This window comes from Palaemon carinicauda, chromosome 1 (genome assembly GCF_036898095.1).
Source record: "Palaemon carinicauda isolate YSFRI2023 chromosome 1, ASM3689809v2, whole genome shotgun sequence".
Taxonomy (NCBI): domain Eukaryota; kingdom Metazoa; phylum Arthropoda; class Malacostraca; order Decapoda; family Palaemonidae; genus Palaemon; species Palaemon carinicauda.
This window is the reverse complement of record NC_090725.1, coordinates 3,093,603-3,119,047: the sequence shown is the minus strand read 5'-3', so window position 1 is coordinate 3,119,047 and position 25,445 is coordinate 3,093,603. Positions and strand designations below refer to the sequence as shown.

Here is a 25,445-nt window from a genome sequence, read left to right as displayed (position 1 = left end):
TGGATAGCTATACAGGTACTCTAGTCTTAAGTTAGACTTATGTTTAGGCCCGGGTCCTCCGGACCCGCCCCTACTTAAGAGTATTACAGTTAAGCTCTAGTCTTAAGTTAGACTCATGTTTAGTCCCAGGTCCTCCGGACCCGCCCCTACTTAAGAGAATTACAGTTTCTCATATACTATTCTTTTTATAGATGGTGCATTGTCAGACGACGGCTTGTGCGGCTGTTCTTCATCAGCCTTGTGGCCACACTGTATGTAGGTCTCACGCCCTCTGCGGAGTTCAGCTGGAGGACATCGTGGTCTGGCACCCTGATAACTGTATGGTCTGTTTTGACCTCATCACCACCCTCGGATCTGATTCGGTGAGTCCCGTTGGCTATGTTGCCTTTCTAATTATTTTACCTTTTTTGGTATACATACACTATTTAGTAAGATTTCTATGGTCTTGAAGGACCGCCGGGAATCTTCCTTTTTGTAATTCCCACTATTATTTCAGGCATCCCCGGAGCAGAAGACTGCGGCTCGGGCCACCCTGAAAGTGTGGGTTGGGGGATTTGCCCGAAACGTTAAATCTAAACAGCCTTACGTCCTATCTGAAGACTACTGTGCCATGATCTACCCTAATGCCAAGTCTTCAGCCGCTGTGGCTAGGCATGTTGCGGCACCCATCATTGCCGACATTGATGCCACAATAGCGGGATTCATCGACCAGGAACAAGATCCGTTGGATGCCCCCGGAGATCTGGAAGACAATGTGGCTTCCATGAACTTGGACGTTGAACCTATGTTGTTGGATGATCCGGATGCAGGTAGGGTGGTAAGTGAGGCAGGTGTTACCGGCGCTGAGATTCCTATCCTCAGCCCCGCTCTTTCTTCTTCATCTGATCTCTCTTCTTTCCATGGTTTTTCTGGGGACCGTGATTCGTCTCATCGATCACACCTGGTTCCCCCCAAAGATAAGTCTACATCGAGAACTTTGCCAAAAGCTCGTAAGCCCCACAAGGCTTCCCATAGTTCCAAGTCTAATACAAACCCGTCATCTAAGGCTTCCGGCTCCTCCTCTAAGTCTCACGACCCGGGAGTACAACCCGCCACTTCTGCTCCTAGCCCGGGCCTTTCCGAATCAGCCATGCTTCGCATCGTGTCGGAGATGCAATCTAAGATTGTGTCGGAAATGCAGGCCAAGATGGACACGATGTTCTCTAACATTGGTCAGAGACTTGGGGCATTAGAGCAAGGTGCTCCGGAGCGAGTTCAAAGCTCTCTCATCCCGGATGCCTCTAAGCTTCCGCCGTTTACCAAGAATAACCCTTGGCGCATGGCTCTTCATTCCCCATTCTCAGATGGGATGTTAACATTGGAAGGTCTTGGTACTCGTCCTCTAGAGGATTTTGAATTCTTTCCTCCTGGTCTCGCATTTCCATTTCATGGTTATGCCAGGCTTACCGAGGAAGCTCTGGTTCGGCTGGATAAGGTCCCCAAAGAGACTGTCATTTTCCCAATAGAACAAGCCCAATCTGTTTGGGCTAGGTTTCTGAATGATATTGGTTGCACCAATACCATGTTGACGCCTTATAAGAGTTCTTTCACAATGTTCTTAATGGACAAGAACACAGTGACTCCATGCGTCAATAAGGTTGCAGAGCTTGCTTTCCAATATGCTCTGGAGGAGAAGCCCTTGCCTCCCATCCGAGAGGTAGATCCGATCTCCCTCCTTCTTCCTTCAGGTAATGAGTGTTGGGACAATGTCCATACCACTTTTACTTCTGGAAAGTTAACAGCGGACTGTTCTTCAGTTATGTTTAGTGAACGGCTTCCCCGTCTCCCGGAATCTCTTATTAAACAGGAGTATGATTCCCGCCTACGTGTTGGGCGAACTTTGAACTTGGCCACGTCTACGGAGTCGATAGCCTTAACTTATGATACTGAGAGTATCTTTAAGTCTCTCAATAAGGCTACTTTGCAGTCGTTATATTTCGATCTATATGACTTTGCTATTGCTAAACGTAGGTGCCGCAAACACGTCCTGGCTGAGGCGACCATTAGGCACGAGCCTAATAAACTTATCCGGTCCTCTTGCTGGGGTTCAAATCTGTTCCTTGAGGATCTTGTGGAGGAAGTCTTGGCAGAGGCTACTAGGGTTAATCAGAGCCTTAAAGCCCGTTGGGGTTTGACTCCTAAGCGGAAGTATGATCCCGCAAATTACCAAGCCCGGGGTAGGAAGAAGCTCCGCCCGTATACCTCCACCCAGTTCCGGCAACAGCAGAGTAGTTCGTCTGTTTTCCGTCAGCCTCTTACTCCATCTCCTGCTGCTCCTGCACAGCCTTCCACCTCTCAGGCTCCTTCATCGGACGACTATGTCACCGTTCTGCTCCCTAAGAGCCAGCTTCCCGGTGCCTCCACCACCTCTCCAGCCTTTAACCAGTCTTATGAGGCTCAAGGCTCTTCCCAGAGTTATAACAGAGGTAGAGGCTACCACCGTGGTTCAAACCAGAACAGAGGTAGAGGTAGATTCTTTCGCAAGGGAAAGAACTAACGAGGCGGACGTGGAGGCAACTCCTCAAACCAATACTGAGGTGCAGCGGGTAGAGGGGAGGCTTTATGCCTTCCGCAACAAATGGAGGTTCAGTCCCTGGGCTTTCAGTATCATCTCCAAGGGACTGGGGTGGAGTTGGATTCAAGGACCTCCACCTCCGAACAGATTTCATCAACATTCCACTCCGGACCTAGTCGAATTTGTCCAGGACCTGTTACAAAAGAACGCCATACAAGAAACGAAACACCTGAAGTTTCAGGGTCGGCTGTTCAGTGTCCCGAAGAAGGATTCGGACAAGAGAAGTGTGATTCTAGACCTATCCCTTCTCAACTTGTCCATTCAATGCGACAAGTTTCGAATGCTTACCGTCTCGCAGGTGCGGACCTTACTTCCCCGTGGGGCCGTCACCACCTCTATCGATCTTACAGACGCCTATTATCACGTCCCGATAGCGAGACACTTCCGTCCGTATCTAGGCTTCCGCCTAGGGGACAAAAGTTACTCCTTCAAGGTGATGCCTTTCGGGCTCAACATCGCCCCAAGGATCTTCACAAAGTTAGCAGAAGTTGCTGTTCAGGAACTCAGAAATCAAGGGATTCAAGTAGTAGCCTATCTGGACGACTGGCTCATTTGGTCAGACACCTCCCAAAATTGCCTAAAAGCCACTCACAGAGTCATCCAATACCTTCAATCTCTAGGCTTCCAGATCAACTTCAAGAAGTCCCGTCTTCTTCCGAAATCAAAGTTCCAATGGCTCGGCCTGCAATGGGATCTTATATCTCATACTCTGTGTCTTCCCAAACCCAAGAGGTTAGAGATTGCAATGAACACCAAACGCTTTCTAAAAGACAAAGTAAGTTCCAGACGACTCCAAGAGAGGATCCTAGGGTCCCTTCAATTTGCTTCAGTGACGGATCTACTTCTGAAGGCAAAATTGAAAGATATCAATCGTGTCTGGCGTTCGAGGGCGAACCGGAAGCTCCGGGACAGGAAAGTCCGCCTTCCTCCCATTCTCCGGGAAAGACTTCTACCTTGGACAAGGGCCAACAATCTGTCAAAGTCAGTTCCCCTTCGATTTCCGCCTCCGAAGTTAATCATTCACACGGACGCATCCCTATCAGGTTGGGGAGGCTATTCTCAGCTCAGGAATGTTCAAGGTCTTTGGTCTCCCTTATTCCGCCAATTTCACATCAATGTGCTGGAGGCCATGGCAGTTCTTCTAACCCTGAAACGTCTCGCTCCACCCAAGAGACAACACATTCGTCTGGTTCTCGACAGCGAAGTGGTGGTCCGCTGCCTCAACAGAGGCGTATCAAAATCAGGGCCTCTGAACCATGTTCTAGTATCCATATTCTCCCTAGCAGCCTCGAACCGTTGGCATCTTTCAGCTGTCCACCTGGCGGGAGTCCGGAACGTAGTGGCAGACGCCTTGTCCCGGACCTCCCCTCTAGAATCGGAATGGTCACTCGATCTAAAGTCATTCCGGTGGATTCTCTCTCGGGTTCCGGGTCTCCAAGTGGACCTCTTCGCCACGGAGTCCAACCACAAATTGAGAGTATATGTGGCTCCCAATCTAGACCCTCAGGCTTACGCCACAGACGCCATGTCACAGAATTGGGACATCTGGGAAAGGATTTATCTCTTTCCCCCGGTGAATCTTTTACTGAAAGTCCTAGACAAACCGAGATCCTTCAAGGGACGAGTAGCCTTGGTCGCACCCAACTGGCCCAAGAGCAATTGGTACCCTCTCCTGCGAGAGTTGAGACTACATCCTCACCCGATACCCAATCCGGTTCTGTCTCAGATAGTACAAACACGCGTTGTGTACGCTTTCTCAAACATTCAGAGCGCCCTAACTTTATGGACTTCATGAAGTTTGCGGCCATGCATGGTGCCAATATCGATCCTCAAAACACCCTGTTCCTAGAATCAGATAAACGGGATTCCACCATCCGCCAATATGATTCTGCGGTTAAAAAGTTGGCTAAATTTTTGATAGACTCAGACGTACACTGTATGAACTTGAACCTTACAGTCACTTTCTTTAGAACTTTATTAGAATCAGGTCTGGCAGCCAATACTATCACCACTATTAAATCTGCCTTGAAAAAGATCTTCCTAGTGGGTTTTAACATAGACTTAACCGACTCTTTGTTAGCTTCAATTCCGAAAGCCTGTGCCAGACTGAAACCGGTTACTCGTCCTACCCCGGTTACCTGGTTCCTTAATGATGTACTCAAATTGGCTTCTGATACCATTAACAGTTCTTGTGATTACATTCCCCTTCTCAGGAAAACACTTTTCCTGGTGAGTTTGGCTTCCGGGGCAAGAATTTCTGAACTGGCAGCTTTGTCAAGAGACCCGGGTCATATTGAGTTCCTTCCTTCGGGAGAGGTCCTTCTTTCACCTAACAAATTCTTTTTAGCTAAGAACGAAGACCCTCAGAACAGATGGTCCTCCTGGAATATTGTTCCCCTCACGCTAGATCCGTCTCTGTGCCCTGTTACTACTCTTAGGTCTTATTTATCCCGGACCTCCTCTAACTCCTCAGGGCCTCTATTCGTTAGAGAACAAGGCGGTACCATTACCATTAAAGGGATCAGGCAACAAATTTTGTATTTTATTAAACAAGCTAGCCCTGACTCTTTTCCTCTTGCACATGATATCAGAGCGGTTGCTACTTCGGTGAACTTTTTTCACCACATGAATTTTACGGACCTTTCCAGGTATACAGGGTGGAAATCACCGTCAGTGTTCAAGAAACACTACCTTAAACATTTGGAAGCCCTTAAATTTCCTACAGTAGCTGCAGGGAGTGTAGTTACCCCCAGGTAACTCACATATTAATTCTTTGTCATTTTATCTCCCCCTTACCTGCCTCATTTATACCCTATTTGTATTCGTTGGTTTTGCACCTGATTACTATTACTATATTTGTAAATTTTTGACCTCTGAGTATCTGTATATATCATCACTCACGGCATTATTATACCTTACCTTTTTTGACAATTGTTCTACCAAGTGGATTTATGTTCTTTTTAAGATACCCTTATAGCTGTTTTTGGCACTCATCTCTGATTAAAGCAACTTGTATTTCCCTTATGTTTATGTTTTTTCCTTTATTTTGCAAGTTTGGTGACATTTCTCTTGTATATATTCACTGGCCGGCACAGGTTCAAGCCCAGAAAAGGGATTTTGACGTAGGAAAAATCTATTTCTGGGCGAGGGACCTGTGCCGCCCAGTGAACCCTCCCAGCTCCTCTCCCTTGGAGTCCCCAAACTTTGGGTGCTAAGGAGTTGGGTTCTGAGCGGATGCAGAGTTGGTGGTGCCGAGTGAGGTTGAACGGCTCTCCTCTATTGGGGTCTTTGTCGTGGATGAATCTAAATAGTGCGGGACCTCTGGATTATACGCCCAATTTTATACCGACACCAATAGGTGAGCGAGCTAGTTAACCTAGCACTCCTTTACATTTTTTCTCTGGTATATTTAGCAGTAAATTACCTAAGAATAAGTGCTAATAGGAGCTTATTCACTGGGCGGCACAGGTCCCTCGCCCAGAAATAGATTTTTCCTACGTCAAAATCCCTTTTATTATAAAAATAATATTTTTCAATATTAAACTTAGCCGGTGATTATATAAGCTGATTCACACCCGGGGGGTGGGTAGAGACCAGCAAAAATTGTTTACATTATTATGAGCTAAGGATTTTTTATTTAATTTTAGCAGTTATTCAAAATAACAAACAAAATAAATAAGTACCTGGTAAGGAAGTCGACTTGAACAATTACTCTGCCTTTTTAAGTACGTCTTCCTTACGGAGCCTCGCGATCCTCTTAGGATGCTGAGCGACCCCTAGGAGCTGAAGTATCAAGGGTTGCAACCCATACAACAGGACCTCATCAAAACCTCTAATCTAGGCGCTTCTCAAGAAATGACTTTGACCACCCGCCAAATCAACTAGGATGCGAAAGGCTTCTTAGCCTTCCAGACAACCCAAAAACAATAATAAAACATTTCAAGAGAAAGATTAAAAAGGTTATGGAATTAGGGAATTGTAGTGGTTGAGCCCTCACCCACTACTGCACTCGTTGCTACGAATGGTCCCAGAGTGTAGCAGTTCTCGTAAAGAGACTGGACATTCTTAAGATAAAAAGACGCGAACACTGACTTGCTTTTCCAATAGGTTGCGTCGATTATACTTTGCAGAGATCTATTTTGTTTAAAGGCCACGGAAGTTGCGACAGCTCTAACTTCGTGTGTCCTTACCTTCAGCAAAGCTTGGTCTTCCTCATTCAGATGGGAATGAGCTTCTCGTATTAACAGTCTGATAAAATAGGAAAAAGCATTCTTTGACATAGGCAAAGATGGTTTCTTAACTGAACACCGTAAAGCTTCAGACGGGCCTCGTAAAGGTTTAGTTAGTTTTAAATAGAACTTAAGAGCTCTTACAGGGCATAAGACTCTTTCTAGTTCATTTCCAACCATACGATAAGTTTGGAATATCGAACGATATTGGCCAAGGCCGAGAAGGCAGCTCGTTTTGGCTAGAAAACCAAGTTGTAGAACATGTAGCCGTTTTGGATGAGAATCCGATGTTCTTGCTGAAGGCATGAATCTCACTGACTCTTTTAGCTGTGGCTAAGCATACCAGGAAAAGAGTCTTTAAGGTGAGATCTTTCAGGGAGGCTGATTGTAGCGGTTCGAACCTGTCTGACATAAGGAATCTTAGTACCACGTCTAAATTCCAACCAGGTGTAACCAAACGACGCTCCTTCGTGGTCTCAAAAGACTTAAGGAGGTCCTGTAGATCTTTATTGTTGGAAAGATCTAAGCCTCTGTGACGGAAGACTGATGCCAACATGCTTCTGTAACCCTTGATAGAGGGAGCTGAAAGAGATCGTTCTTTCCTCAGATATAAGAGGAAGTCAGCTATTTGAGTTACAGAGGTACTGGTCGAGGATACGGATACTGACTTGCACCAGTTTCGGAAGATTTCCCACTTCGATTGGTAGACTCTAAGGGTGGATGTTCTCCTTGCTCTAGCAATCGCTCTGGCTGCCTCCTTCGAAAAGCCTCTAGCTCTCGAGAGTCTTTCGATAGTCTGAAGGCAGTCAGACGAAGAGCGTGGAGGCCTTGGTGTACCTTCTTTACGTGTGGCTGACTTAGAAGGTCCACCCTTAGGGGAAGTGTTCTGGGAACGTCTACTAGCCATCGAAGTACATCTGTGAACCATTCTCTCGCGGGCCAGAGGGAAGCAACTAGCGTCAACCTTGTCCCTTCGTGAGAGGCGAACTTCTGCAGTACCTTGTTGACAATCTTGAACGGAGGGAATGCATATAGATCTAGATGTGACCAATCTAGGAGAAAGGCATCTATATGAACTGCTGCTGGGTCCGGGATTGGTGAGCAAAATATTGGGAGCCTCTTGGTCATCGAGGTTGCGAAGAGATCTATGGTTGGCTGGCCCCAGGTGGCCCAAAGTCTCTTGCATACATCCTTGTGGAGGGTCCATTCTGTTGGAATTATTTGTCCCTTCCGACTGAGACAATCTGCCATGACATTCAAGTTGCCTTGGATGAACCTCGTTACTAGTGATATGTCTAGACCTTTTGACCAGGTGAGGAGGTCCCTTGCGATCTCGTACAACGTCAGAGAGTAGGTCCCTCCTTGCTTGGAGATGTACGCCAAAGCCGTGGTGTTGTCCGAGTTCACCTCCACCACTTTGCCTTGAAGGAGAGACCTGAAGCTTTCCAGGCCAGACGTACTGCCAGTAGCTTCTTGCAGTTGAAATGCATTGTCCTTTGACTCGAGTTCCATAATCCCGAGCATTCCCGACCGTCTAATGTCGTACCCCAGCCTACGTCCGATGCGTCCGAGAAGAAAACGTGGTTGGGAGTCTGAACAGTCAGGGGAAGACCCTCTCTTAGGTTGATATAGTCCTTTCACCAAGTCAGACAAGACTTTATCTTTTCGGAAACCGGGATCGAGACCGCTTCTAGCGTCTTGTCCTTTTTCCAGTGAAAAGCTAGATGGTATTGAAGAGGACGGAGGTGTAGTCTTCCTAGTGACACAAATTGATCCACGGATGACAGTGTCCCTACCAGACTCATCCACAGCCTGACTGAGCAGCGTTCCTTCTTCAGCATCTTCTGGATGGATAGCAGGGCTGGGGGCTGATCGTCTTGTTGTTCAGCAACGTCCTCATCAGAGGGTTCCTCATCCGAAACTGAAGAGGAAACGGCAACGGAGTGGGCAACGTCTGGCTCGCTGAATCCGGTCGCACTGGTGGATGCGTGACGGAGCCGGACGCAATATCATGGAACTGCTGCACAGTCTGTGAACTGTCAACAACGATGAGTGCGCGAGGAAGCACAGCGTCAACCCGAGACTGTCTAGACCGTCTGGGTTGTGCAGTCAACACCCTACCGGGTTGCTGAGGTTCACGCACTGCGTCAAAACAAGTCACCTCTGCTGGTTGTTGAACGTCCTGAACGTCAAAAACCACCTCCGAGCGTCGCTTAATGTCAACGTGCGGCTGGCAACCCACACTGGGTCGCATCGGTGGAGTAACCACCTCAACTGGCAGACGCGAGTAGGTTACCTCAGCGTCAACAGGGCGCACAACCGACCGGTTGGAAGGTTGTTGGCCAGAAGGTTCTTCTCCGCATTTAAGTCCTCTATCAAGGACGCAAGCTTGGACTGCATGTCTTGCAGCAAAGCCCATTTAGGGTCTACGGGAGCAGGTGTGGCAACAGACGGGGTTAGCGACTGAGGCGGAACCGTTTACCATCCCTGAAAGCCTTGTTATGCGTGACATAATAGTACAGCAAAACTTCAAAGGCTCGACAACAGCTGTGAAGTTGACCTGTAAACAACTTGGAGCGTCTCCTGGCTAGGCGCCAGGGAGAGTCTACCAGAATTGAGAAGTCTATCTGGGCAGAGGCATGAACTCCCAAGCCGAGAACTTCTCTTGTGTCATATCAGACTCTCGCTCTATAAACCAATTTAAAAGAAGGGAAAGCAAAGGCTGTATCCCCCAAACTCCTGGTGAAAAACCAGTCGCCTAGCCAACGTAACGCTCTCTAGGAGAGCGAGAGAGCACTAGCTTAAAAACAACGGCTTCGAAGTAGCTAGGCCTAGTGTAAGCTCTGACGTTTAGGCGAACGAGGAGCAGCAGTTACAAAAAGATCCGGACGAAGATCCTTAAAAAAATCATCATGATTTAATTAAAGTCCATAGGAGGCTAAGCAGCTTTAGGCTCCTCTCCATCTGACAGAGTCCTCAAGGGAATATCAGTAGGAGGGAGAACAGCAACTTCCTCATCTACAGGAACCTTGTCCGATAAAAGCCGAGTCTCTTACTGGTGCATTAGTAGCGGACCAGAACGCAACGTCATGTAACTGCTTGACAGTCTGTGAACTGTCAACAACTGAACTGTCAACCACAACAGGTGCGTGAGGATGCACAGCGTCCACTCGAGACTGCTTTGACTGCCTAGACTGAGCAGTCAAAACAACTCTAGAATGCGGAGGTTGACGCACAGCGTCAAAACAAGTCAACTCCGATTGTTAGTGAACGTCTTGAACGTCAACAGGAGCATCAGCCAGTGGCCTAACGTCCAAATGCGGCTGAAAAACCACACGAGACCGCATCGAGTGTGGTTCTAAACAACCTGACTGACGTGACTAAGCTACGCCAACGTCAACAGTAAGCATAAAGGACCGTTAGGTTGGCTGAAAGCCAGGATATCGATGAGATAAACGGCTAGACTCAACGGACTAATCGGCAGAATAGTCTTCCATAAGGGAGGCAAGCATATACTGCATGTTTCGCCATACAACCCCTTAAGGATCAACGGAAATGGTTGTGGTAATAGACGAGGGTAACGTCTGTGACCGCAACACTTTGCCTACAAAAAAACTCTCGGAGTCTGTGTTACGCTTTTGTTAGGCGGCGAGCAGTTATCCGATGACTGCATAGGGTCAGAGCTGTCCTAATGGCTGTAACCAGGACGCTGGACCTGTCCTGAAAGGACTGACTTTCGCTTAAGGGCTCCGAAACCTTGTGACAGGTTTCTTATGCGAAAAGCCTACGGATGGCGAGGAGAAACAACGTCTCTCTCGTCTTATGGTAGGGGAGATCTTGGTAAGATACACCCGATACCATAGAGGGAAAACGTCTGTTCGTTGGTCAAGGCCTCTCGAACCCATAAGTCGTTTGACATTACTTCTCCCCTGGGCTTGGGAGCTTGTAAGAGGTCCCGGACTAGGTGAACGACAGGCACGAAGACGAACCCTCGAACGCAACACTGTAACACTTTGCGCCTCGGACGCAACACTGTAACACTTTGCGCATATCACTTTATCACTACGATTTTCTGTTTTGCACTTATTTCTGCCTGAAACACGCAATTCTACCCTTCATTAAAAGGTAGTAATTGCGAAATTAGTCGTATAATGCAAGCTCATAATACCAGCAAAAAACAGAAAACATATTTTAAGATAAAAAGAAAAATCAGTGGCTGGGAAAGAGACTAAACACTAGTTCATATAACTACGTTTTCAATCTCTCACCGCACATAGCCTGGGGACGAGAATAAAAAACCTAAAAACGTTTTATCCTTCCATCCCGAACAGCGACTAGGGACGTGAGTAACACGAGAACAACGTTACCCGCTTGAACGGAACGTTTTCTCTCCTCTCTCTCCCTCCGTCTCTATCTCTCTCTCTCTTTCTCTCATGATTTCGCACCTAAGAGAAAAGCCCAATTATATATCGTCAAAAAAACATGTTATTTGACTAAAGGAAAAAACTGAAAGGTTTTTCAAATAAAAAGTTCCTTTAAATTAGAATTTAAAACATTTAAGCTAAGAAAGAATGAACAAAACGTCAGAATCGATTTACTCTTACTGCAAAGTGAAACCGTGATACACTCTCTCTCTATCGTAACGATAGAGCGCATGTTGAACGTCCTGAACGTCAACAACTGCGTAGCATAAAAAACTAAACGTTAGTTCATCTTTGAAAACAGTACGAAGACTATCAAAGAAATTCTTCCATAAAAAAATACATTTAAAAAGTTTTAAATCCTTAGCTCTTTAAAAGCTAAAGACGATATAAAGGGCTCAACGTTGATTAACTTCGGTTTCCAAGTTAGGACCGCCTACTCTCAGGAAAGTTCTATATAAACAAAGCATTAAAATTTATTTTTATATGTTTATAAAAATTGGAAAGTTAATCGAAGAGGCCTAATAAAGGCGGAGAGATATAAAATATATATAGGAAAATCTATAACGTGATAAGATAATTACTAAAAGCCTAAACACACTTCCGTCTAAGGGAAGGGTCGGCCATTTAAAAGTGAAAGAAAGTCCATACTCTCTTTGTCACCATAATTAAATCTATCCAAAACGAGTTCAAGTTTTAAGATGAAGATAAAACACCTGCATAGCGAAAGCTCAAAACTAGAATAGTGTACTTCACCAAATAGTTGTGAAAACAAATCCAGTTAGCAACAGCGAATTAGTAGGTCTTGCCGGTAGCCCGACAGAGAGAAAATTGAGTTCTTTGTTTACAATGAGTAATGGTTATCTGAACGACAGATGGCGCTGTTGAGTACACCCCCTACCTGTGTAGCGATCGCTGGCGAATTTTTACGTAGAGTTTTTCTGTCGAGCAACAGAGTTGCAGCTATTATAATCACCGGCTAAGTTAAATATTGAAAACGGTGTATTGCAAAGCGCTGCCAACATCTCTGGAACTGAAAGGCAGTAATACTGGGAGTTCTGAGTCAACAGGGAGGAGAACGGGTCATTCGATGGTGATTACTTAAGTGCAAGAATCCTTTTTGAAACGCACAAAATATGAGGACCCCACTGATCCTACTTCGGGCCCTTAGTGATTGAGCCCGACTGCTAGAACATTTCTTGTTTGAAATTAATCTTGCGTACAGCTTAACCACGTTGTCGGCTGATGAGGTGTATACCTACAGTACTTGCAAAGGGTCTGTAAATATAGTATCCCTTTGCTTGTAAACAAGTCACAAATGTGGATTTGTTGTTCTTCAATTCTTATCAAGTGAATTATCAAACCCTGTCGGGAAGTTAGCAATATGAACAGCATTGCTTGGGCTTCCAATAGGTTTAAAAGCTGCTGTTTATTTCCGTGAACCACGTCCCACAGGTGTTCAGGTACTAGTGTGCTCATCTCTACGTAAATTGGTCAGTGAACAGCAGTATCCATGGAGTTGAGGTTTGAGTCAAACTCTTCTGGAGAGGATAGTCAATAAGCTACCAAGCCCGTTTATTCCAGATTTCCTACTCCACCAAATCCAGATGATAGGAAAATCACTGTCTGCTTACAAATTATGCTTCCAACAATCCTGGAATAATATCTGTTGTGGAAGCCCATGTAGAATGAGTTCTTCAAAGATGTAGTCTCAGAAGACATTGTTACCATCGAGCCTGAAGTTCTTGGTCGCGGGAGCAACAGTGCTACTCCCCTACATTTGCTGATACAGTACAAATGTTCTATGTGTTATCAGCATAATTCGGTCCTCTATCTTCTGCCTGGCCATGTGTCTGGGTTACCAATTGAATACAATTCTCAGATCGAGGCAAAAGAAAGTCAAGTGTCCTAGTCCTGAACCATTGCCTCCTGGATGGAGACACGGAAAGTAGATTGTTAAGAAAATCTAAGCAGCCAATCTCCATCAACCACGTACCAAAAACTTTGAGAGTGAATACTTGGGGAGGGGGGAGGGGGGGGGGGGCAACAGAGTCCAAAGCTCTGGCTTTGAACTGATCAAATAAAGCCTTGTGGGAAGAGATACTTCATGTCAGACTGAAGGGTGAGCACCTAGATGTACGCATCCAACAGGTTGACCGAGCGCGAAGTCTTCTTCCTGATGGTAGATCGTAGGTTATTTGCAATCTTCTTGAATGGAGTCAAAGAGGGGGAAGAATGTCGGTCACTCAGCAAGAGCTGGCTTCTTCACCGGAAGAGTTAACTGTAAAGATCTGGATAACTGTCTGGAAGGTCATTGCCTTTTGCCTGAGAAGACTGAGTCTGCATACTTCTGTGTTTTGGGAATGTCAAGTTCTAGGCTGGGGCAAAGTGTACAGCTGCACCCAACCAGTGGTTGAAAAGGAAGCTGCTTACGTTGATCATGGAAGTAGCTTTCATAGCAGCAAACTCAAGACGCAGGAACGATGAGCCACTGTGTCTGAGAATTACGTTAAGATCCCAGCTGTCAGTGCTGCAATCGCTGAATCAATGGACAGCGGAAAAAGTCCAACTTGTCCGCTAAGAAGTGGAAGAAGTATGGCGCCCATCAATCCAGCCGCCCACGAGAGTGATCGGTACTAGCAGGAGTAGGAAGTTCCAATACTTCTTCTTGGAGGGACAGTTTCCAACACAAATCCATTCTGGAACAAGATGGTGCTCAAATAGCGGTAGCAGCTTGTGCTGGTACAATTTACCAATCAGAGAGTTCTCAGCCCACACAGCTTCTAACTCTCCCAAAACTACATAGAGAAGTTGAATACTGTATTCTACCAGCAGTGCAAGTACTCGTCTTGCAAGAAACCAAGAACAGATAGCAGGTGCATGAGCACTTGTAGCAGGTACCAATATGTCTACTCAAGGATGGGCATCTTACTAGTAACAATTCAATTGGCAAACAAGGGAAAAAAGTATATTCCCAAGATCTCTTCCCTGAGTGGAGAGTTCATGGTAAAGCATTGCCTCAACGTTAGGAGTCACACTATCTAACTGTCTTGCATGACTTTGTAGAAAAAATTAAAAGAATTAGTTAAGAAAAATACAAATTATATTTATATCATTACATTATATTTTTATTAGAATGTTATTTTTTTATATTTTGGTCCTTCAACCTTGTCTAATGATATTCCTTTTTTAGCAGCACGCCCTACTCCCTGTAGAGCTTGAGGAGGCTAACTAGAATTGCTGTCAGATAAGTAGAGGTACAAGAATGGGAATAATATTACATAATCCTGCACCTGTTTATGTTACTAGTCAGCCTGGTGAAGATTGTTAAAAGCAGGTTTGCTTGGAGATTCTAGTTTAGTCGCATAAATGGTGAATAGCATCTTTTATGTTAAAGAAATGACTTATATCGAATCTTATTTTTTGTGTGTGACTTTGCAATCAAGAGGGGACTCAAAAAATTATTATAATTAGTCTCGCCTCTTATTCACTTTCATGGGTGTAGAATAACCATGACATACTATGTATCAGTGAGGATTGTAAATCTTGTCTTTCCAAAACAGAGTGAGAATGTAGTCAGGTCCAATGTGCAACCTTGTATAATCCCTTTTATCTTTACACAAGGTCATTCTAATCATATTAGAATGTATCCCAAATAGATACACGGTTAGGTGTACCTTTGTTTATACTTGTATCTGGAACCCATAAGTGTATCCAGCATGTGAATAGTTCTTGGTTTTTGTTATTCAAATAATTTTTTATCTTGTTATTGTAAGGCTGGATTGTAAAGAGATACTAGTTTTCCTTTAATTGCTTATTTGAATTTTACAAAAAATATTATTGTCAACCTAATTACTGTAGTTGTTTTTTTTCTTATTAAATGTTTCTAATAAGTCATTTATTATATTTTTTTTCTCCCACACTATGCCCTGTTACCCAGCCTACACATTTTTTCCCTTTCACCTGATGTTCTGAAACTTTACTTAAGCTTGAAGCCATCTTACCTAAAGAAGATAGAGATATTCATAAATTTTGCTAACTTCCCAGAAATGAATCAACGGTCATATTATGTGTTTTTTCAGCAAGCTCAAGGCAAGGGAAGATAAGGGGGAAGTAAGGTTCTTGCTGGGTCCCCTTGCCTAGTATAAAATCAAGGGGTGGTGCCCGGTGCTCAGTTCATCCTTGATAGTTTACTTTTTACCCAGATTTATGAGTAATCCGTTTTATATTTTTTGTGTAGTGAACATTGGAGTTTGGTCGGCATTCGGACACTAAGCAGTCTGCGTGCTACATCTGGCCACAATCCACAAACTACTACATAATTTTTGGTGCCCAGACCAGGGATACACCAACCTTTAGACATGACATCGTCATTGACCAAGGGTCGAAAGGCTAAGCGGAGGCTTAGTCGGGATGTGGAGAGCCTCGTCACGATTGTCAGTGACCTGGCAACTCAGGTGAAGTCCCTTACACTTCAGGTGGCGGCGCTGAAAAGCGTGGAGCTGTTACCAACATGCCACGTTTCCACTGGCGTCACAACCACAGCGACCACCAGCGCTCCTCCTACGTCCCCGGCTTGGCCAAATGTCAGTGGTCTGGCAATCCCTGTGACTGGAACAAAGCCAGTAATTGGAGGTCTCCAGCCCCCTCCAGGGTTCTCAGCATTACTCCCCCCTGTACCAGGCTTCTGGGAGTCTCCTGCTTGGGGTGGACGTCTTGCTTCCTCACCTGTTCCGGCAACTAACCCCTTTAGTCCGCCAGAGACTGCAGGCGGTGGACTAGGGGAGCAGTTCTTGGCCAACCCAACCGAAGCCAGTAAGCCAGAAAAGGCTCCAGCAGCTACGGCTGAGGGAGTTCTTGCCCAGACAGGGGCCGTCTCAAAGCAGAGACCACAGGCCAATGAAAAGGACAGACCAACATTACCTGAAACATTGACCATGTCCCAGGAGTCAACCAGCAATGATTCTGGTAGCGAGACTTATGGTGACACTTCCAGCTCCTGTCCCAGTGTCAGCTCATACAACACGGTCTCCATCGACCAGGTCCAGTCCCTCCAGACAAAACGCAGTCTGTCTAATCTACTAAAGGCCCTCGACTCCGGGAAGAGCCCGAAGCCTGGAATCTTCCAGCTAGAAACTGGCCATAGTTTTACCCAATTCTTGAGGGATTATGAGGCCTACTGCACCAGCAAATATACCGCAGGAAGCTCTGGCCGGTGGACTGTTAAGCTAGGGAGGTTCCTAAAAGGGGAAATCAAGGAGGTGTTCTCGGCAATAAGGGGTCCCGAATCTCATACCCCGACATGAAGGAACGCCTCCTCGACTGGTGCAGAGAAGCCCGAGAGCGGCGTGATGCAGGTAGGAAGGCCCGGTTCAGCAGTGCCCCCAGTGGCGAGGGCAAACTGCTGGAGATTTATGGAGTGCAGTTGGCCTCCCTGTATAGGTCGGACTATCCTCGCCGTAGTTTGGACTAGAGAGAGCCGAGGCGAAAGCTCCTCAGTACTGTTCCGAGCAGAGCTGCGAGCTGGCTGGAACAGTCTCTGGCCACCATTAACATCTCAGTTGGGCATCAGGCCACTTGGCAGGATGTTCTACACCTATTGAGTGTTCTCGACAAGGCATCCCCTCAGAAGGCCGAGGATTTGGCTATCAGTCGTGTGGGACAGTCATGGCACAGCTCGTATGCCGACAGGGTTGCCATGGCTGACTCCAGACGTTCACCTGGACCTGACAGAGTGTATTCACGCACTCCTCCTCAACCTGTCCCCAAACCTGCACCTGTGGAAGTGCGCCTGCCGCCCTCGCGCACCCTGGATAGGTCTCCTCAATTCCAGAGAAGGTACTGTGCATGGTGCAAGAAATCAGAGCACCTTATGGGAGTGTGTCGCAGATGCCTCAACCTGTGCCTACGCTGTGACTCGGCCAACCATCGTGTCGCACAATGTGGACGACAGGCGCCGCCTATAAGCAGATCACCTGTCCAGGGACAGCTAATGCCTGCAGCCCTGGGAGGGAGACCATCTCTGTCCAGACTCCTTCAAGATGGGGAGCAGTACTGGTGAGTGCTGCTCTGACCCCGTTGTCCTATTCTGGATCAACCAGTAGCCGGTAGAGCCGAAGTGGGAGCGAGTCCAGCGTTTCTTCTCGGATTGTTGAAAAGAAGAGGAAGAGCAAGAGGGCAAAGCCCATGAAGTCAAAACCTGAAGAGTATCATAGGGCCTTAAACACCAGGCCTTCGATGTAGAAGATGGGGCTACATCAAAAGAGGGTGCGAGTGCTAGGGTGCGTGCTCCTAGTATTCCGGTGGCAGCCTCAGAAATCTCGATTTCCAACGTTACCCCTCAACCTGAAAAGGTCATTGCACCTCCAATGGTTCTTTCAGGATTGGCAAGTCATAACCTGACCTCGACACTATCCAGAGCTTCTCCAACCGACTCCTCCAGGGAGGAAGCAGGAACTGAGGCTGTATTGAAAGCTCTTCGTAGGGTTAACCTGGCGCAGTTGGCTCCTGTAACATTCATGGTTGTCCCAGTGAAAATGTCTGATTTTCCATTGGGAGCGTTGGATGCTCTCATCGACTCCAGAGCCGAGGTCAACCTCCTGTCATCGAGAGTAGTACAGATTACCAGCTGCAGATGGTACCCAACACCATTGGTCTGAAGGGTTTAGGGCAAACAGGATCAAAGACCTTAGGTACTGTACTGTTATTATTATTATTATTATTAAATGCTAAGCTACAACCCTAGTTGGAAAAGCAGGATGCTATAAGCCCAGGGGCCCCAACAGGGAAAATAGCCCAGTGAGGAAAGGAAATAAGGAAATAAGAAAAAATAAAATATTTTAGGAATAGTAACAATATAAAAATAAATATTTCCTATTTAAACTATAAAAACTTTAACTGAGGAAGAGGAACTAGATAGAAAAGTGTGCCCGAGTGTACCCTCAAGCAAGAGAACTCTAACCCAAGGCAGTGTAAGACCATGGTACAGAGGCTATGGCACTACCCAAGAATAGAGAACAAAGGTTTGATTTTGGAGTGTCCTTCTCCTAGAAGAGCTGCTTACCATGGCTAAAGAGTCTCTTCTACCCTTACCAAGAGGAAAGTAGCTACTGAACAATTACAGTGCAGTACTTAACCCCTTGGGTGAAGAAGAATTGTCTTGTAATCGCAGTGTTGTCAGGTGTATGAGGACAGAGGAGAATCTGTAAAGGATAAGCCAGACTATTCGGTGTCTGTGTAGGCAAAGGGAAAGAACCGTATCCAGAGAGAAGGGTCCTATGTAGTACTGCCTGGCCAGCCAAAGGACCCCATAACTCTCTAGCGGTAGTATCTCAACGGGCGGCTGGTGCCCAGGCCAACCTACTACCTATACTGCATGTTATGACATTCGCCACAAGTGTGCCTTCAGGGACTATGGCTGAGCATGTAGTGCTTGGTTACTAGTTCTTGAGAGCAAATGGGGTGATAGTTGACGGAGCCCGAAATCGGCTGAGCGTTGGCAATACTGCCCAAGAGCCTCTTTGGGGGTATTATGTCCCGATATGTGGAGCCTGTTGTCAGTAAGAGCTTTACACACTTGAGGTCCACGCAACCGATTCAATCAGGATTGCCAGTATTGAGCCAGTACTTGTTCCGATTACTGTAAACTTTCTTAAGGGATTTGACACGTCCGACCAACTGTTGGCTGGAGTTGTATTATGATGGCGACATCATAATCCCCAGTCTGTCAAGGAAAGCTACAGCAATCCCTGGCATCCTAGAACTTGACGCTTCATCAAAGAGTCCTTCTTGATCTCCCATCACAAAACTCACCAGCCAGTCCACAAATTGAAATGACCAATTCCCTGTAAAGGAAGAAAGGACAAACAAGTATTGATTGTTCCTTGACAACTGAACTACTGCTGGCTCTCAAGCTTCAGAGGCTAAAGGTAGCAAATAGCTGCATCACGTGAGTGCATGTCTTTGGTTGAGAAGGTTCCTTACTGAAAAACATGAGAGTATACCGTGATATTTTGGTGCTTGTACAAGAGCTGAAATCGGACCTGAGAAATCCTGTTCTAATCACTATTGCGTGAAGTAGTTGTTAGACTTTGACATCTGGGAAGATCTTGGTGTGTGGGAAATCTTGCCTAATGTTCCCGGTAAGTAATCTTGCCCCTCGCAAAGTTCGTAGCACTATCAAGTTTCTTGTCTTAATAGAATGTAAATGTGAGCTCTCATTAAAAGAGTACAGCTTTCTAGAAAGGACGCATGCAAACAGTAAAGCGTTCTCGATCTGGAGATTGAGCGCCAGCAGTAAAGCACACTTGAGCACAAAGAGGTGTGACACCAAGATCAGATGAGCGAGCGCCACTTGGGGGAGCGTGAGTGGGGTAACATTCTTGATTTAGAAGATGGTGTACCAACAAGCCAAAGAGATCGGAGCGCAAAAGCATGTCAATGTTCTAAGCCTAATGAAAGTGCGTGAATACACAGAAAAGCGGAAGTATGTAAATGTAAAGTCCAATGAATTAGCACACTACCCCAAACAGGTGAGATTGGGCAAGGCCATGAGCAGGTGAGGTAGCGCTCTTGTAGATGTGCACAATCTCAAAAAGGTGAGGTGGCGCTACTTTCAGAGCATGCGATTTAGAGAAAGTGAGATGGCACTCATTTAGGAGCTTGTGATCTGATGCAGCAGTGCTCAAAAAGGAGCATGCAATCGCGAACATGTGAGATGGTACTCCCTTGGGAGTGTGCAATTGCAAATAGAGATGGTGCGTGATCAAATATAACAGATGACGCTCCCATAGAAAAAAGCAACCGCAAACAAGTGAGATGGCACTCCCGTAGGAGCATGCATTGCATACAGGTGAGTTGGCGCACTTAGGAGCATACGAGCACATACAGTAATAGTATGTTAATGCATAGCCTAATAGCGCTCTAACGGGAATACAATCACGTGAGATTACACTATCAGAGCCTGCGATCGCAAATGGGCATGTACAAAGTAGTGTGTAATCTCGTTGTCTCTTTTCTTTGTCCTCGGTGAAGAATTGGGCAACTGTTTCTCACATGGAGAGAAATAGAAGTCACAAACATGTAACTTTTATCAATAACTTTGAAAGGACTAATCGTCGAAACAAAATGGGAAAGAGAGACAGTGCCCTTTATTCTTCCAACTGGCAGTGTGTTCTGAGGAATGTATGGATCTGCTGCCGGTACTAGGAGACGAAGGTGCGGCTGAGGTGAGGGAAAAACTTCCAGTTCTACTTCTATCGACGGTGTGCAACAAAGCTTCATTTCTCAGTTACAATGGCAGCATCAGCACTACTACTCGATGGCAAGGGAATAAACAGCAACAGGAAAGCTGTTAAAAGGAACTAAAAATGTATACCGTCAGGTTACACGAACCATCGGTGGGGCTTTTCGATCACCCAACAGTAACTACCAAACATCTTGTTATAAATTCTAACATTCAAAGTTCCAGCCAAGCTGTAAAAATATAGTAATCTAATTAAAGGATAACGGTTTGTATTCGTGTAAGAACAAAATAATCTTCAAATGCACTGTCAAGCAACAGCCCAGATGTACTACAAACTTTACTCATCTGAATATAGCCTATACAATTTTGTTGGTTATTAGTAAGATTAGAAGTACAGTAGACAGGCACGATTTCTGCCTCAACCCCTTATTGTACTTTGCCATCCTACCCTTCTCAAACAAGATTAAGTTCTTGCTCAGAATATAGAATTCTAATTTTAGTTACGCTTGAAATCCAAAACCATCATAGTTTTTGTACACTGTACTTAAAATTTAACTTCTAGAAATTGCAAAAGAAGCAGGAGAAGGAAGAGAAGACAAGTAATTGACAAACTAAGAATATTTACAGGTATATTCTGATATAAATAGACCATAAACAGATGGAAATGGAAAGACATGTCTAAGGCCTTTGTCCTGCAGTGGACTAGTTACAGCTGATGAAGATGATGACTAAAAAAAATTTTCAAGTATACTGAGCCCTTAAAAAATATACTGAACGTTACTATTTTAAAAGTAAAATGTTATTTTCATTAGTAAAATAAATTTTTGAATATACTTACCCGATAATCATGTAGCTGTCAACTCCGTTGCCCGACAGAAATCTAAGGAGGGATACGCCAGCTATCACAATACTAGAAGGGGGTGTACTAACAGCGCCACCTGTGGCCAGGTACTCAAGTACTTCTTGTTGACACCTCCTCAATTATTCCTCGATCCCACTGGTTCTTTATGGGGAGGAAGGGAGGGTCAATTAAATCATGATTATCGGGTAAGTATATTCAAAAATTTATTTTACTAATGAAAATAACATTTTTCAATATTAAACTTACCCGATAATCATGTAGCTGATTCGCACCCAGGGGGGTGGGTGAAAACCAGTGAACAAGATTAAAGGATAGCCAAGTATCCCCACATTTCATATAACAGTTATCTCTAATAACAAATGAAATAATAAGTACCTGGTAAGGAAGTCGAATTGAACCGTTACTCTGCCTCTTTTTTAAGTTCGTCTTCCTTACTGAGCGCAGCGTTCCTCTTGGAGGCTGAATCAACCCAAGGTGCTAAAGTATATAGGGTTGCAACCCCTACTAAAGGACCTCTACACAACCTTTAACCCAGGCGCTTCTCAAGAATGAATTGACCACCCGCCAAATCAAAAGGATGCGGAAGGCTTCTTAGCCTACCGTAACAACCATAAAAACAACAAAAGAATTCAAGAGAAAAGTTAAAAAGGTTATGGGATTAAGGGAATGTAGTGGCTGAGCCCTCACCTACTACTGCACTCGCTGCTACGAATGGTCCCAGGGTGTAGCAGTTCTCGTAAAGAGACTGGACATCTTTCAGATAAAAAGATGCAAACACTGACTTGCTCCTCCAATAGGTTGCATCCATTACACTCTGCAGAGAACGGTTTTTATTAAAGGCCATCGAAGTAGCTACGGCTCTTACTTCGTGGGTCCTTACCTTCAGCAATGCAAGGTCTTCCTCCTTTAAGTGAGAATGTGCTTCTCTGATCAGAAGCCTTATATAATACGAAAGCCCATTCTTGGACATGGGTCTCGAGGGTTTCTTGATGGCACACCATAAGGCTTCTGACTGTCCTCGGAGAGGTTTAGACCTCTTTAGATAATATTTGAGAGCTCTGACAGGGCAAAGAACTCTCTCAAGTTCGTTACCTACCATGTTGGAAAGGCTAGGTATCTCGAACGATCTAGGCCAAGGACGTGAAGGAAGCTCGTTCTTTGCTAGGAATCCAAGCTGGAAAGAACATGTAGCAGACTCGGTCGTGAAACCAATGTTCTTGCTGAAGGCATGAACCTCACTGACTCTTTTAGCTGTTGCCAGGCAAACGAGAAAAAGAGTCTTGAGGGTAAGGTCCTTGAATGAAGCTGACTGGAGAGGTTCGAACCTAGATGTCATAAGGAACCTTAAGACTACGTCTAAATTCCAGCCTGGAGTGGAAAGACGACGATCTTTAGACGTCTCAAAAGACTTAAGAATGTCTTGAAGGTCCTTGTTGGAAGACAGGTCCAAACCTCTATGGCGGAGAACTGAGGCCAACATACTCCTATATCCCTTAATCGTAGGAGCTGAAAGGGATCTCTCATTTCTAAGATGAAGCAGGAAGTCAGCTATTTGGGTCACAGAGGTATTGGTAGAGGATATTGAATTGGCTCTACACCAGCTTCGGAAGACCTCCCACTTAGACTGGTAGACCCTACGAGTGGAAACCCTCCTTGCTCTGGCAATAGCCCTGGCTGCCTCCTTCGAAAAGCCTCGAGCTCTAGCGAATCTTTCGACAGTCTGAAGGCAGTCAGTTGAAGAGCGTGGAGGTTTGGATGTAACCTGTCTACGTGAGGTTGACGTAGAAGGTCCACTCTTAGAGGTAGAGTCCTGGGGAAGTCTACTAGCCATTGTAGTACCTCTGTGAACCATTCTCTTGCAGGCCAAAGGGGAGCAACCAGCGTCAGCCGTGTCCCTTCGTGCGAGACGAATTTCTGCAGAACCTTGTTGATTATCTTGAACGGAGGGAATGCGTACAGGTCGAGATGGGACCAGTTCAGTAGAAAGGCATCCACATGAACTGCTGCAGGGTCTGGAACAGGAGAACAAAACAGAGGAAGTCTCTTGGTCATGGAGGTGGCAAACAGATCTATGGTAGGTTGACCCCACAAGGTCCAAAGTCTGTTGCACACACTCTTGTGGAGGGTCCATTCCGTGGGAATGACCTGATTCCTTCTGCTCAGACGATCTGCTGACACGTTCATATTGCCCTGGATGAACCTCGTGACTAGAGAGAGGTTTCGACTTCTTGACCAAATGAGGAGGTCCCTTGCGATCTCGTAAAGGCTCCTCGAATGGGTCCCCCCTTGCTTGGAGATGTAAGCCAAGGCTGTGGTGTTGTCCGAGTTCACCTCCACCACTTTGCCTAGCAGGAGGGACTTGAAGTTCAACAGGGCTAGATGAACTGCCAGCAGTTCCTTGCAGTTGATGTGGAGAGATCGTTGTTCCTCGTTCCACATTCCGGAGCATTCCTTTCCGTCCAAGGTTGCACCCCAGCCCGAGTCCGATGCATCTGAGAAGAGATGAAGATTGGGGGTCTGAATGGCCAAGGATAGACCCTCTCTGAGAAGAAGGTTGTGCTTCCACCACAGGAGAGTGGTCTTCATCTCTTGGTTGATAGGGATAGAGATTGCTTCCAGGGTAGAACTCTTGTCCCAATGAGCTGCAAGGTGGAATTGAAGAGGGCGGAGGTGGAGTCTGCCCAGCTCGACAAACAGGGCTAGGGACGAGAGAGTCCCTGTGAGACTCATCCACTGTCTCACTGAGCAACTGTTCCTCTTCAGCATGCTCATGATGCACTCTAGGGCTTGGCTTATCCTGGGGGCCGATGGAAAAGCCCGAAAACTCTGACTCTGAATTTCCATTCCCAGATACACGATGGATTGTGAGGGAATGAGTTGAGATTTTTCCAAATTGACTAATAGACCCAGGTCTCTGATAAGGTCTAAAGTCCAATGAAGATTCTCCAGACAACGACGACTCGAGGAGGCTCTCAACAGCCAGTCGTCTAGGTAGAGGGAGGCTCTGATGTTTGACAAGTGAAGGAACTTGGCTACATTCCTCATCAGAAGGGTAAAGACCATAGGAGCTGTGCTTAGGCCAAAACACAGGGCTTGGAATTGGTAGACGACCTTTCCGAAAACGAATCTTAGGAAAGGTTGGGAGTCTGGATGAATCGGAACGTGAAAATAAGCATCTTTCAAGTCCAATGAGACCATCCAGTCCTCCTGTCTGACCGCTGCTAAGACCGACTTGGTCGTCTCCATCGTGAACGTCAGCTTGGTGACATACTCGTTGAGAGCGCTGACGTCCAGGACAGGTCTCCAACCTCCTGTCTTCTTGGCCACAAGAAAGAGGCGGTTGTAGAAGCCCGGGGATTGATGGTCCCGGACTACAACCACAGCCTTCTTCTGCACAAGAAGCGACACCTCCTGGTGCAAAGCTAGCCTCTTGTCCTCCTCTTTGTAGTTGGGAGAGAGGTTGATGGGCGAAGTGGTCAGAGGTGGTTGAAGGAAGAATGGAATCCTGTAACCGAACCTCAGCCAACTGACAGACTGTGCGTCTGCACCTCTCATCTCCCAAGCTCGCCAGAAGGTCTTGAGTCTGGCTCCTACTGTCGTCTGGAGAATCGGAGAGTCAGTGTTTTCCTTTGGATGGCTTGGATCCTTTCCTGGACTTGCCTCTGTAAGAGTCTGGACGGGAGCTTCCTCGGCTGGGGGCTCTACCACGAAAGGGCGGTATGAATCTAGTCGCAGGGGTATCAGTCACTGGGGAGCGGTAAGTCTTAGGGGCTGAGGTGGAAGCCTTAGACTTACGAGCCGAAGAAGCCACAAGATCGTGCGTGTCTTTCTGAATCAAAGCAGCCGACAAATCTTTAATGAGCTCTTCGGGAAAAATAAACTTCGAAAGAGGAGCAAACAGAAGTTGTGAACGTTGGCAAGGGGTAATGCTGGCGGAAAGGAAAGAACACAGCTGTTCCCTTTTCTTCAAAACCCCTGACACGAACAAGGACGCTAGCTCGCCCGATCCGTCTCTGATGGCCTTATCCATACAGGACATTAACAGCATGGCAGAATCTTTGTCCGTATGGGAGGT

At 46.0% G+C, this 25,445-nt stretch overlaps 2 protein-coding genes across 2 annotated transcripts in view; both read right to left on the bottom strand.

Annotated features, from left to right (window-relative positions):
• Positions 1 to 15,263, bottom strand: part of LOC137646119 (thymidine kinase, cytosolic-like) — a 46,886-nt gene extending 31,623 nt beyond the window's left edge. The window contains exon 1 of the mRNA XM_068379326.1: positions 15,228 to 15,263. Within this exon, the coding sequence (XP_068235427.1) occupies positions 15,228 to 15,263 (36 nt within the window). The remainder of the gene's footprint in view (positions 1 to 15,227) is intronic.
• The window catches only part of LOC137646111 (serine/threonine-protein phosphatase 6 regulatory ankyrin repeat subunit A-like), a 48,967-nt gene that overhangs the window by 12,940 nt on the left and 10,582 nt on the right, over positions 1 to 25,445 (bottom strand). The window lies entirely within an intron of this gene.